The 15,377-nt window shown below is 39.9% G+C and overlaps 1 protein-coding gene across 1 annotated transcript in view; it reads left to right on the top strand.

The window, feature by feature from the left end:
* syngap1b (synaptic Ras GTPase activating protein 1b) overlaps positions 1-15,377 on the top strand; it is a 94,879-nt gene that overhangs the window by 73,631 nt on the left and 5,871 nt on the right. The window contains exon 19 of the mRNA XM_070835208.1: positions 5,295-5,367. Within this exon, the coding sequence (XP_070691309.1) occupies positions 5,295-5,367 (73 nt within the window). The remainder of the gene's footprint in view (positions 1-5,294; positions 5,368-15,377) is intronic.

Here is a 15,377-nt window from a genome sequence, read left to right as displayed (position 1 = left end):
GGAGGCCACTGGCACGCCACATTGACTTTATTTTTGTTTATTGTGACACCTTTGGTGATTAGACTATATGAGTATCCTTTCCAAATATTTGGAAAAAGTGGCACATTGTCTGAGCTAAAGATTGTTAGCATTATTTAAAATGGATTATTCTGAGGAGTACGTGGAAGCAGAAGTCTCTGGTTGACGTTGTACAGCTTTAGCATATTGGATTCTATTTAACAAGGGAGAAACATGAACTTGAAGCAACGATGCTTTTTCCTAAGATACATACAGTATATTGCATATTGAAATAGGACTCTATTTACATGGGCTGTTATCGTGTGCAGAATACTGGAGGGTTGGTGGCTGTTTCAGTTTCATTAAGCACTACAGCCCTGGGAGGAAGAGAAAGGGAGCTGTACTGTATATTTTAAGCCAAAGCTGCAGACATGTAATGAGTGACAAATGAAATGAGAGACTATTATAAGGAAGACTGAGATCTTTATCGTCTGTGATAAGCATGCAGGGCATGTTCCCTTCGCGATTGGTTCTTCTCAACTGAATTAAGTCGGACAAAGGAGTCTCTGATTGTTGTCTAAGATCTTGTTGTAGCAAATCTGCGATTATAATCTCACAACATGGTTTACTTGTTATTCAAGAGCGTCATATTTGGATGACTGTGGAGAACTCCAGCTGAGTCCTAATTTATTGAGTGCTTGTGTGAAATTGTAATGGTGCAGTTTTCGAGTACAGTCTTCAGTTGGTATTGATCAACTTACAAATTTAAGTAGCTGATGGGAAAAGAGCGGAATATCGATCGAATCTCAGCTGTATTCAGGCGTGAAAACCAAATGTTTGCCGTGGATTCCTTGAGAACTTTTAAGTGTGACTGCACATTAGCAATGCTACCCAAATTCAGTCAGGGCTTTTATTTTTGATTGTGGAGAGAGTTCAGACAAAAGGGCTCTGTAAGGAAAAGAACACAATATTTTCTTGTTCACATCTTATGATAGTCTGTGGTCTGCAACTGAAGGGTTGGATATCTGTGACAGAGAATATTGCCACTTCTAACCCACTCCAGGAAAGAAGACATGGAATGAAGACAGAGACAGTCCTGCTCGTCTTTTATGGGAAACCATCTTTATCGCCCTAACCTTGTATATAAAACCACAATCCTCCCATGTCCTTGTGCTGTTGCACTTATCATCAGCCATTCGTATGAACACACCTATTACTTGGATCTTGGGATCATCTCAGATGATTCCACTAAGCTTAATTTTCAATTGACTCTCCCATGAGATTACATTGTAAGAGCACAAGAGGATTGGGAAGTTGATAACTTCAGAAACAAGCACTTTTTAAAGCAGCACAAAGCATTGTTTTGGACCTTCAGACACAGGACTATGGAAGACCGTGGTTTAAAATCAGCTCTTCCATTTTAAATCTAGGTGAACCACGTTCACTGAAGGACTGCTGAACTCTCTACAGAGAGAACACGGGAGAGGATACCTCTCCCCTTTTTTTCATCAATACGATGCTATGGTGTAACATGAAGAGAGGAGAGAGTCACAGACCATGATGAAGATTCAGAGGCATAAAGGAAATATGCCAGATAAAAGAAAAACTTTTTTAGAGCACTTGAAGCCAAACCATTGATTATTGCTCCCCTGGAGTACAACTTTAAAGCGAGTACAGTAAATCTGCTGCACACACAGAGCATAATGTGCAGGAAACAGATCTCTCTGAGGGTTACACTTGTAACTTGTGTGACTTTTATTCTGACCACACAAGGATGAATTAAGTAGCAGATATGGATGCTTCCAAGTCAATTTTACTCACAGTTCACTCAGTATCATCAAATGCATTGCTAGAGTTGTGCATCGCCTGGACGCATTTTAATTTTTAAACACAACGCATATGAGCAATGCAAAAGAGTGCAGACAGCGTGGATGCCAAAATCTTAGTGAAATGACAAATGTAACAATAGCCAGCATTTTCTGTTATGTTTCATCTTCAATTGACCTCTATGTTCAATTTTCACCTTCAAACACATTACGTTGATGCAAATGCAAGCTCAGGTTCTGCATAAACGAGCGTATGTGTCCCTGAATTCATGGCTCCTATGTAGGCTTGAAAATATCTCTTTATCTGCAGAACTAAAACACTTAGCGTTGTGTTTCAAGTGTCAGAGAATTTCTTTCAGAGAAGCCTTAATGTTCTGTGCATAAACTTTACTTTTAAGCTCAGAGCAAATCCGAAATATGTCATTAGACACCATACACTTTTTGTTCTCACCAATCTAATTTAAACCAAAGCCAAATATTGAGTTTTAGGTCATGCTAGGTTAAATCCACTGAGTCCACTTTACCTGTAGCACTAATATCTATATATTTTTTCTTTCGGGTGGTGATCCCTTAAAATGGCTACAGGCTCTCCAATTTTCTTTTGTCATAATATTTTGATTAATTTTGGTTATTATCAATATTAAACATTTATCTTCCTCAAGCTGTTTGCTGCAAACTGAACAACTTATGTTGGAGAGATGCGGTCAGATTGCAATAGGGGGGGAAAATCAATGATCTTAATTGTCATAGTAATAATATATTTTTAATTTGAATCCATAGCATATTAAAGTCTGTGATGCAAGAGCCATAACAATAATAATATATGAGATATAAAAAATATAGATATATATATATATAAATATATATAAATTCTATCTGAGAGTGAGATTATAACTATTTTAAACTTGCAATAGCTAACTTTTTAGCAGAAGTGCAATAATAGATACGATATGTCCACGTGCTGTCTGTGGAAATGCACATGCAGGACCCTGCTGAGGTATATTGTATGCATCTTGTGTACATAAAGAAACAGTAACTTCCTGCCAAAATCTTTTACCAGGTGCCATCCACAGTATCTAAACAGATAAAATACAGACCTGGAATACTGTAAAGTGCAAAATACCACGGAGACAACATGACAACAATGACGTGACACTTTGACAACAGTATGTTCTGCAAAAGGTGTGTTCTTAAGTTAATTTTGTTTTTGGCTTATCTGTATGGTGTTTGTGAATTTATCTGCATTTTAAATGAAAGATTGCAATGGATATTATTTATTGATTAGAGCGAAAACGATTTTCTTCTATCTGTATGATTTTGCTGTATATGCTTGGTATGACTTTTGACCTGCAGTCCGTCATTGGTGGTGTCCAGTGACATGGTGATCAGAATAGTTGTTTAAGAAAGTTAGACAGTACTGTCATTTAACTTATGCAGTCACAGTATGATTTAAATATTATTATTAAAAAGGGCAACCATATTATTTTCTTTGTCCCTCTCCAGAGATATAGATAATATTCTGGTGTCAGTATATCTGCCTCTCTTTTGTAGCAAGAATATATTGATAGGCTGTATAGCTTGTACTACGGCAAAACTTCTGTTTAAATCTTGCAAATGAATTCATAGTGGTGATGAGTTTTGGCTTGATGTGTGTGTGATCAATATCGGTCTGATTGACATGGCTCGTAGCAACAGCCAAGGGTCACTTTTATACAGACCTGTGTCAAATTGTTGCAAATAATTCTTAGTTTGTTTTAACCAGACGGGTGGGGGTGTGCAGCATCAACACCAGTCGGATGTAAGAGGTAAGTTTCCAGTCGAAGAGGCTACAGGCTACGTGTTGCACTTGATGGCAAAAAAAAAACTGAAAGTATTTGCAGCTGCTGTTTGATGCAGGTCTGTTGTTTCTTTCCTTTGACTTAACATTAACTTTACATCCTATTTGACACCTTTGTCTCTTGCCTTTTTTCTCTGTAGCAAAATATTCAGACATTGTGACCTCATGTTGGTAGATACACACATTGTTTTGACTACATGTACGACTTGACCTCAAAAGCACACTACTTGAAGTACAACTGGATATGAAAAGCTTAACTTTTTCTTTGTAATATCACCCCACATGAATCATTGTCTGCCTCTTGAAGTCATGTCAAAATCTTAATGCTGTATACTCATGTTGCATTCCATTGTTTTTTGGGACTGTGCTTATATTTCTGTGTGTGCTTACAGTATGATTGATTCTTTTCTGTTCCTATTCGCTTCTTTTGTAAAATAACTCTCAACACTGTACATTATTTGTGGAATAAAACATCCAAACACTTATGTTTGAAACTTCACCTGTGGATTTTCGTTTTTTATTGTCAAACATGTGCCTCTCTGTGTGCTGAATAAAACTATATGAATGTGCTGAAAAGCCTCGAGTGACACAAAATGGCCTGATTGGTGCTCGATCTATGATACATGGTGGCCATTAGATGTTCCTGTGTTCCTAGTGGCCTAATGAACACTAGGCACAGTGCTCGTGGTCATTGTCCTCAGACAAATTTACACACATTTGCACAGTTATTCCTTCCCTCACTATTACAAAGCAAAAACAGTTCATGTCAACAAATTGAAATTGCAATTGTTTTTTCTGTGGCTGTAAAATGGACTTGTAAAACTTGTAAGATGGACGTAAAGTCATGAAAGCAATCCAATGAAATCTAGAACGCAAAGAGGTCTGCTTGTATTCATGCTAACTTCTATTTGGCATTTATTGCCACCCTTAGCAATATCCACAGTTTAGCCAGTTGGCTGTGTAAATGCAAGATAACCTTGTGAGAAAAATATCCTTGAATGACCCTATCTGGAGTAAATCCCTGGCACTTGGATTATCACGAGAGCTGGGAAACCTGCACCGTCCAATGGCTCATGAAAACTGCAGCAGTAAGCTCGCTCATATCTGCGAGCGGAGTCTTTGAAATGATTAGTCAAAGGATTTTCCGCGAGTGCCTTGGTCAGTCCATCTTACGTAAGATGGGTAATTCCCTGGGGATGATTGGGATCTGTTACCGAACCATTCAGTTCACATAGCCAAGCGTAATTGTGTGCAGTTGGCTGTAATTGCACTTTGAAAGCACCTTAAATTGGGTAAAAGTGCTTTGATGAATCCCATGGGGACAAGAGGAGAAAAAAAGCTCCGCCAGTGACAATTGGCAGTGCCTGACAAAGCATGGCTTGGGTTACTGCTGCTCAACATTTGCTTGGGCTTAAAAGATTGAGCTGCCCATCAGGGTTGGGAATCAGAATAGAGATCCAGGTAACTGACATCTGAACACTGTGGTGATGTTGAGACAGATGCTGGACATGCACCTGCTCAACTTCTTGTTTAGTATCATCTTGGATTCATAATACTCCCTCTCTTTCTGTCACCCCCCCACCCCCCCCCCCCCCCCTTCCCTACCCCTCTCTCTCTCTTTCTCTGCTTCCAAGACTCATGGCTGTGGAGGATGAGTTAAGGGGAGGACCCATCCTTGAGCCAAAAACCAGGATTTTCGCTGATCAGGTCTGTGAGACTGCTTCTTCTCTCGTCGAGTCCGTACGATGGCCCGTGCTATCTTCTCCCCCCTCTACCTCTCTTTTTTTCCTCCCCACCACTGTTATTATTTTGTCTGCTGTGTGTATGTGGTCCCTCTGATTGTCTTGCCCTGTCCCTGACCCGTCCCCGTGCTTGGGTTTGACTGCCATCTGTCTGCCAACATACCTGGGAGCTTGGAAGATCAAAGAGTGCTGCTGTTTGCCTCGGCTCAAGCTATGGAGATGTCTGACTCTAGCTGGGTTTGTGAGCGTTTCAGTCTGTGGTGGTGGTGATGATGTTGCCAGTTCTGTAGCTGTTTCTGTCAAATGTTTCTGCCGAGCATGTCGGGGGTTAAAACCCCTTAAACCTGTTTCACACATGATGCAGAACAAGACTTGCGCTCGGGTTATTGAACAGCTGAGCCCCAAATGCTGCGTGGTGCTGGTACTGGTGCTGTTGTGTCTTCAGGAGCTTCCCTCTTTAGTGCTTTTCATTTTTCATTTCATGCTCTCAACCCGCCCCCTTTCTTATTTATCCTGATTAACTGAAGTAGCCCACCTCCAAGCATGAGTCATGCTGTAAGTATGATGTGTGCGTGTGAATATATACATATATAGGCCACAGTGTGTATATGTGTGTGTGTGATATACGTATATGGCTTTGTGTTTGAAGAATGCTAAGAATAGAAGAGGTAATACACAGGCATTCGTGAACACAGACTCGGACAGATTTAGTTCAGATCAGTTTCTTTTAATTACATGTCAGACATATTCAAACTGAAATTATTCTTTTTTCTGAGTGATTACCACCAGCAGTGGTGGAAGAAGTACTCAGATCTTTAGCTTAGTCAAATTAGCACATTGAAGGAACACTTAGTTACAAAGTAAAAGTCATGCGTAAAAAATGTTACATAACTAAAAAGTATTAGCGTCAAAATATACTTATGTTCATTGGCTTAATTTTTTGCCCTGTTCTGTTCTAGCAGTAACACTTGTTTGTGTCTACTGTAGGACAAACACAACATGTACAGTACTGTGCAAACGTTTTAGGCAGGTGTGAAGAAATCCTGCAAAGTAAGAATGCTTTCAAAAATATTACATTTAATTGTTTCTTTTTATCAGTTTACAAAATGTAAAGTGAGCGAACAGAAGAAAGATCTAACTCAAATCAATATCTGGTGTGACCACCCTTTGGCTTCAGAACACCATCAGTTCTTCCAGGTGCACTTGCACACAGTTTTTGGAGGAACTCAGCAGGAAGATTGTTCCAAACATGTTGGAGAACTAAGCACAGATCTTCTGTGGATGTCGGCTGCCTCACATCCTTCTGTCTCTTCATATGAACCCAGACAGACCTGATGTTGAGATCAGGGCTCTGTGGGGGCCACACCATCACTTCCAGGACTCCTTGTTCTTCTTTACGCTGAAAATAGTTCCTAATGACATTGGCTGTATGTTTGGGGTCGATATCCTGCTGTAGAATAAATTTGGTACCTGATGGTGTTGCATGATGGATAAGAATCTGCCTGTATTTCTCAGCATTGAGGACACCATTAACTCTGACCAAATCCTCAACTGCATTTGCAGAAATGCAGCCCCAAACTTGTAGAGAACCTCCACCAAGCTGCACTGTTGCCTGCAGACACTCATTATTGAACCATTCTCCAGTCCTTCAGTGAACAAACTGCCATCTGCTGCAGACAAACATTTTAAATTTTGACTCATCAGGTCAGAGCACCTGCTGCCATTTCTCTGCACCATAGTTCCTGTGTTTTCATGCACCGTTGAGTCACTTTGCCATGTTTCCATGTCGGAGGTTTGGCTTTTTGGAAGCAATTCTTCCATGAAGACCACTTCTGGCCAGACTTCTGCAGACAGTAGATGGTGTACCTGGTTTCTGTTAGTTCTGAGCTGATGACAGTGCTGGACATCTTCTGAATTCGAAGAGAAGTAAGCAGAATGTGTCTTTCATCTGCTGCACTAAGTTTCCTTGGCCGACCACTGCGTCTATGTTCCTCACTGTTGCCCGTTTCTTTGTGCTTCTTCAAAAGAGCTTGAGCAGCACATCTTGAAACCCCAGACTGCTCTGAAATCTTTGCCTGGCAGAGACCTCGCTGATGCAGTATAACTACCTGGTGTCTTGTTGCTGTGCTCAGTCTTGCCGTGACGACCTGTGACATGAAACAACTTCCACAACCTCACCTTGGTAGCAGAGTTTGGCTGTTCCTCACCCAGTTTTAAGCCTCCTACAGATGTTTCTGTTTCTGTTAATGACTGTGTTTCAACCTACATATGAAACTGATGATCATTTAATTGATTAATCATACACCTGATGAAGAATTGATGTTGTTATGAAGGCAAAGGATGGTCACACCAAATATTCATTTGATTTTAGATTTTTTGACAGCTTTTCTTCACACCTGCCTAAAACTTTTGCACAGCACTGTACATCTAAAGTAAACTGCTAATGCTTTCATGATTAGAACCAAACCATACATTACATTTCCACAGACGAATCCAGATGCATCAAATTTGTTCTAAATATTGAATAAAACAGACAGGAATTATCTCATTCTGTTGAATAAAACATACAGGATTTATTCCTTACTTATACCACATGTGGTGTTTTCTCATAAATCTGGTGCTGTGAATTTTAGCCCTCAAAAAGCTCATTTTTGTGTCAAAGAGTTCAAACAGTAGCCCCACTCGACATGCTCCTTCTTTCATTTGGATGTACTTGTGAATTTTTGTCAGTTAATTGCATGAAAAATCAAAGAAACGACTCACAGTAGATTTCTAGTCGCCCATTAAAAGGGAGGGAAGAAATAATGAAACATGCCAGGAGGGCAGAGCTGACACAAGCTTCAGAGCATCACACTGATGGTCATTGTTACAACCAGCGTGACACTTACACATCCTGAGAAATCTCACAAAGCTGCATATTAGGAAAAAATATGTTGCAAAAATAATATCAGCACAAGTTACCAGGCATTTGCCTAGGTTACTAAAGTAACCTGTGATCTAGGGCTACAACTAATATTAAAAATTATTTTCATTACCATTTAATCTATGATCATTTTTTTTAGATTACTCAATTCATTGTTTCGCCCGAAGTCAGCTGGGATAGGCTCCAGCTCCCCCGCGACCCTGACGGATAAGCAGTATAGATAATGGATGAATGGATTAATTGTTTTCTCTATAAAACATCAAAAATGCCCATGATAGATTCCTTACACCCAATGTGTCAGCTAATTCTCAATAACTCAAATCTGACAACCTGAAAACCACAGAATATTTAGCATTTTTGCTTAAAGACTTCCTTGCTTAAAGACTTTCAGATTATTTGACCAATCTGTGAATTTAGAGAAAGAAATTGCAGCCAGGATAATAGATCTAAGGACTGAATGTTGCAGCTCTATTGTGATCATGTTCCTGTTTGCAGATATTGTGTTTTCTGTAAGGTCACTTACAGAAAGTGCCAGATGGATAAAGTTTGCAACGTAGGACGATGAACCGAGCGTCATAAAGTGTAGGCAATTAGGTAAAAGAAAGTGTGTGGGATTTGATTTAGTGCAGATTACACCAATAAATAAGAATAAACAAACAAAACCAAAAGAGAGACCCACATTTAGTGTACAGAAAAAGATTCAGCATTTTTAGAAGCCCCGTGAGTCATATTGAGTTCATTGTCAGCAAAAAATGTGTCGGGCCTATTTTCTGGGGCTGAGCAAACAGTATTCAAGCAGACTGAGAATTATTATTATTATTATTATTCTGTTTTTAAGATTCTGTGACAGAAAGCAGTGTTTGGGCATATTCCAACATGACAGCATTATTACGCATAACATACATGATTTAAACTGAGAACGCTGTGCTGCTCTGCACTCAACGCTTCATCTATGTCTGAATTAAAGGGAATTATTACGTTGAATTACTGACATCAAACTACTTTTCTCTATTAACAAGTAAAATAATGAGTTTGAGGTGGATACTTTATCAATGTGGAAAAAGAAACATTGAGTTTTTCAGACCCAAAAAACTAATTGTTTAACGATCTTGTGATTCTTTGAAGAACCGTTAAGAAGAGTGTTAAAGGATTATATCAGCATTTTCTTTTCTACTTTTTACTTTTTACTCTTTATCAGCAGTAATGTTGTAGGCCTTTTTATCTACCAGAGACAATTTAAGCTCCAGTACTGCCTGAAAAAAACTGTTTATTGGATTACAGAAAAGTACACAGCGAGCAGCAACCTGCTTAACATTCAAACAGTGCTGGAGGTTATCTGCAAGCTGCAGCGTACCTTCAGTGTGGTGTTGGAAGGAGGAATGTGCAACTCTTACATTTCTAGAGTCCTTAATTCCGATACATCAAACCATACAAAGAGAAACCATATAACCTTAAACACTTGAAGGATTTATCAAATGATATGCCTTGTGTGCTTCCAGGTTGTAAAGTTATTTCGCTTTTACTAATGATGCCTACACCATTATACCACATTTAAGATACTTCAATAGGGTATAAATAGGGTATTTTTAAAAACATAAAAAGGGGTGAAGGAATAGAAAACCCAACGTACACAGTACTGTGTTAAAATCAGTGGGATCTCCGGTGGATGGATGTAATAAGGTGAACATCTGTACAATATAACACTTTACAGCTATATGCTGATGTTTACCATAATTACCATCTTGGTTTAGCGTGTTAGCATGCTGCAGTCAATGTTGTTAATTAGCACTGAACACAACAACACATCCTCATACTGAAACGACAGAACAGACTGACTCCCAGAATGACATACATCAGCATTTTCAGCACCCTCTGAAGGACAGCACAGCCATAAGCTAGGGCATACCTCTAATGTTATGAAACAGTCGCAGTTTGGTTAGGTTTACGCACAAAAACTACTTGGTTGGGTATCAGGAAAGATGATGGTTTGGGTTAAAATAAGTTTGTAAGTTATGGAAGTGAGGATAAATTACGTACCTGACTTAAGTTACATCACTTAAAATATGTCAGTATTGGCTTTTGGTGTCACACAGGACCCATACAGCTGTCTTCTGGGTAATTTAGCTTAAACAGTTGATACAGAAATATAGTGAGATAAGACTCCATAATGCTGTAATACTCCTTTAATCTACATGGAGCTCATGATGCGTGAGGCTGATCAGAAATTACAGGTTAATTTTTGATTTCAGCTTTCAGAAACTTGTGCTTATAACCCAGAGCATGTAAGAGAAGCAGACAGTTCAGTCCAGTGTGATGACACTCAGCTCTGTTGGGTGACACTGGTGCACACGCAGCAGCCGAAGGGGGGGGGGGTAAACTGATAGGGAGTGAGAGGGGAGAGACATAATGCCATTGTTTCCTCAGGCCACTGCTACCATCTTCCAAAATAACACCCCACACTTTATTAGACCTCACATGGTAGCACAGGTGCATGATGTCATAATCCGTCCCCGGTGCCTACAGACACACACTACAGACAGCTGACTTCTTCCAGACATTTTTAAGACTCCAGAAGGACATTAATACATTAGCAACTACTGTATAAGTAAATAAAAGCACACTTAAGACACTGAGCAATAATGTAACAGGGGATTTGCAGGCCTTGAAAGGTCTTAAATGGCATAAGTGCACCAAAAAGGTCTCAGAAGGTATTAAAAGGTTTTGATGTTTTGTTTTTTCTTGGAGGGGGGGGGGGGGGGGGGGGGTCAGTCAGCAGCATCAACAAACACTGTAGCAAACATTACATTCTTGGGAATTATTGTTGTATACTGCAGAGGAATACTGACAGAAGTGTAGTATAAATGTCAATAGATTTATTTACTTAATAAATAAACATAGGCCTTATTATCCCTGTTGCTTGTCTGTCATATTTTGACTGGTATGACTGTGATAAAAGGGTATCAAATTGCATTCTGAGTTATTAAAAAGGTCTTAAAAAGCCTCAAATATGATTTGGAGAACACTGTAGAAACCCTACGTACATACAGAATGAAAACGTTCAGCAAAACAAGCTGAAAAACATCTTAATCCATAAATTACATCACATTATTATAGTAACAAATTGTGTATTTCATTAGGTATTTCAATAGGATAAGTAATAACATTTACTAATAACTTAACACACAGAGTTAATATGAATGGGTACTGAGCCTTATTCAAGCCACGTAGACAAGTGAAAGCATTTATGAAGATGTTTTAGTATACTTCTGACAATATCTCGCAGTTACTTCACATTATCAGTTGTAATAACTCAAACACTTATCAGTTTTTGTTACCACTTAACTGTTAATCTTTGTAAAGTCTTCATTTAGGTTTTGCTAAACTTTGTGAACTTTTTGTTTGATGAGCAGCTACCAGTGTGTTGTATTTAATGAGGAAACAGCTTGCTGAGATTGCAGTGACATTAATCACATTGATGTTTCCTTGATATATAGAATCACAAGTCTTAAGCAGGTGTGAAGAAATGCTGTAAAGTAAGAATGCTTTAGAAATAGATGTCATTGTTTATTTTTGTCAATTTGCAAAATGCAAAGGGAGAAAACAGAAGAAAAATGTAAATCGAATCAACATGTGGTGTGACCACACTTTGCCTTCAGAACAGAATCAATTCCTCCAGGTACACTTCAGGTGCACAGTCAGAGCTTTGGTAGGATCACAGTCAGGTGTATGATTAACCAATTATACCAAACAGGTGCTAATGATCATCAATTTCATATGTAGGCTGAAACACAGTCATTAATTGAAACAGAAACAGCTGGAGGAGGAACAACCAAACAGCTACCAAGGTGAGGTTGTGGAAAACAGTTTCATGTCATTGGTCATGCACCATGGCAAAGGAAACTCAGTGCAGCAGATAAAAGACACATTAAGTTTCAAAATCAGTAGATGCCCAGCAGTGCCATCAGCTCAGACCCAGCAGAAACCAGTGGGACCCAGGTACACCATCTACTGTCAGGAGAAGTCTGGCCAGAAGTGGTCTTCATGGAAGAACTGCAGATCCAAAAGCCAAACCTCTGATGTGGAAACATGGGACTCAACTATGCATTAAAACACAGGAACTGGGGTGCCGAGAAATGGCAGTAGGTGCTCTGGACTGATGGGACAAAATTTGAAATATTTGTCTGCAGCAATTTGTTCACTGAAGGGCTGGAGGGCAGAACAATACTGAGTGTCTGCAGGCAACAGTGAAGCTTGGTGGAGGTTCTCTGCAAGTTTGGGGCTGCATTTCTGCAAATGGAGTTGAGGATTTGGTCAGAGTTAATGGTGTCCTCAATGCTGAGAAATACAGGCAGATTCTTATCCATCATGCAACACCATCAGGTACCAAATGTATCCTGCAGCAGGACAACGACCCCAAACATACAGCCAATGTCATTAGGAGCTATCTTCAGCATAAAGAAGAACAAGTAGTCCTGGAAGTGATGGTGTGGCCTCCACAGAGCCCTGATCTCAACATCTAGTCTGTCTGGGTTCATATGAAGAGACAGAAGGATCTGAGGCAGCCGACATCCACAGAAGATCTGTGCTTAGTTCTCCAACATGTTTGGAACAATCTTCCTGCTGAGTTCCTCCAAAAACTGTGTGCAAGTGCACCTGGAAGAACTGATGGTGTTCTGAAGCCAAAGGGTGGTCACACCAGATATTGATTTGAGTTAGATCTTTCTTCTGTTCGCTCACTTTAAATTTTGTAAACTGATAAAAAAGAAACAATTAAATGTCATATTTTTGAAAGCATTCTTACTTTGCAGCATTTCTTCACACCTGCCTAAAACCTTTACACATTACTGTAAGATTTGTTTGCACTCTTTATCCGTAATAATTGTTGCCACTTCTTGAATATCGGTCATTTCTGACTGTGTGTGGTGTTTGTTATGGTAAAATCCTATTCGCTGTTGTTTCTCTGTGTTTTTTTGGATATTGTATGTTGATTAGAATATAATTCTGAGATTTCCATGTGTGTATATTTTAATCCTAAATGAGTAGATGATTGCATGTTTTATATAAGCATGTTCTTCTTACCTTTCTGAAGCAGGAAACGTGCAAGGCTTTCCAAAGGCTATTGAATTAATCAGTTGCTTTTAGATGCAGATTCGGAGTGCACAACACCTTTTTCTTTCTTGTCTTAAGCATGATTTCTGTCAGTGATACACAGCATGGCACGCTGCTTCGATGCTTTCAGGCTGTTAGGTTGTCTGATGATGTTGTGTGTGTGTGTGTGTGTGTGTGTGTGTGTGGTTTCCATTATGTATCTGTATGTAAATGTGCGTTGGTAAGCATTTTTCTGTATATTTATGTCCTTGTTTTCTTTCTGTTCACTTTTTGTTGTGCATTGTATTGTTTGGATGGTTGTTGTTTCCAACCTTCACTGCCCTTCTTAATCCTCCCCACTGCGCTCAAGCCTTTCCTCCCTCTTTTGCTGTCCGATTCCTCCTCCGTTCTCCTGCTTTCAACCCTACTCTCCTCTCCTCTCCTCTCCTCTCCTCTCCTCTCCTCTCCTCTCCTCTTATGTTGATGAGATACGGTGATTTCTCTTAGGGGAGGCGTCAGTCCATCCTAGTGCAGCCCCGTCTTGCTCCTGTCCCACCCCGAGTATCCAGGTAATAAACAAACCGGCAAACTCTCACTCTCCATCCATAACCTGCTGCCTCTTTTCCACTTCTGCTGTTCTCTGTGTGCGTCCCTGTCCATATGCAGCACCCTGTGAACTCACTGCAAGCCAACACACTGACAGGCCCACTTACTTGCCCATTTATCTTTCAGAAAAAGAGGCCTGTCACAGAATGTTTGGACAGAGGTTACTGATGGTTCTGAAGGGCACACCTCCATATTGAAAGAGTGACAACAAAACATTTCAAAGATTTAAAGCTGTACTGAAAACTTGGCAGAGAGAGGTGTTCATCTGAAATATGTCTGAACTCTAGTACCCATAAATCATGTACTCCTCTACCCAGCACCAGGCCGACCTTTGATCACTTTTTAGCCAAGGATAACAAACGCACTGGAAATTTAATGAAGGTGAGCAAAAGTTTGGCTAGAACAGAGTTGATCCCATTTAGAATCTCCAAACAGAGGACAAACAAACAAGCTGTGTTTAATTGACTCAAGGCAAACTGACGTAAATCAAGACTATCTGTTTCTGCCTGACCTTTTAGCAGATGGGGGTTGTGGCTGGTTAACTTTTACAAGTTACCTGGCTAGCTAAGTGTTACCCCCCACCACCATTGGCCGGCCCTATAGGGTGAACAATATTCCACCATTGACCCAAAAGTTCACTTAAACAACACTTTTTAAAAAAAGGCCCAAGTCACAAGATTCATTAAATTGCACAGAAGACACAAACAACCATACTATTGAAATAAAAATCCCCTAATGGCAACAATGGCAATCCCTTCCTGGGCCAGGTGCACCTCATTCAGGACTTATCAGGTGTCGAAGACCTGGGCAGAGGCATAGAGAGCACAGGGAACACAAACAGCCGTAACACTACGTTAGCTAAATTGTCATAGTCCTTACGTTTTCAGTGGAACCCCACTGAAGGTGGTGGTGTGAGGACAAGTGGGAGAAGTTATTTCAGCAACTCTGGTTATGGACGTAAGAGTCCCATGGACAGTATTTTGCGTGAGCCTCAGGTGGAGTACTTAGTGGCTTCAATCATTTCTCAGAAACAGAAAACTGTGGTTTTTACATTCTCTGTTGCTGCATCCAAATGGAACTTGTGAGCTTGCAGTTATGACATGGGAAGTTGTGCACACGATGTGCTAGGCGATCAAGTGGTTACATCATGAGAACACTGCTGCAAGAAAACATGGATGTCAAAAGCCTCTTAGCTGTTGGCGTCTAGAAGCCACCATGGCTAAAAATGTAGCTAGCGACCTAGGGGCTAAGGTGACGTTAATGCAGGAGATGTCATCCCAGTAGGAATATTAACTTTCTCCTCACACATAAAATTACCAAAGAAATCTCGATACGACTAAATTATAATATATTAGCTG

Source organism: Pempheris klunzingeri, chromosome 8 (assembly GCF_042242105.1).
Source record: "Pempheris klunzingeri isolate RE-2024b chromosome 8, fPemKlu1.hap1, whole genome shotgun sequence".
NCBI classification, from domain to species: Eukaryota; Metazoa; Chordata; class Actinopteri; order Acropomatiformes; family Pempheridae; genus Pempheris; species Pempheris klunzingeri.
This window is presented reverse-complemented; position numbering and strand designations above follow the sequence as displayed.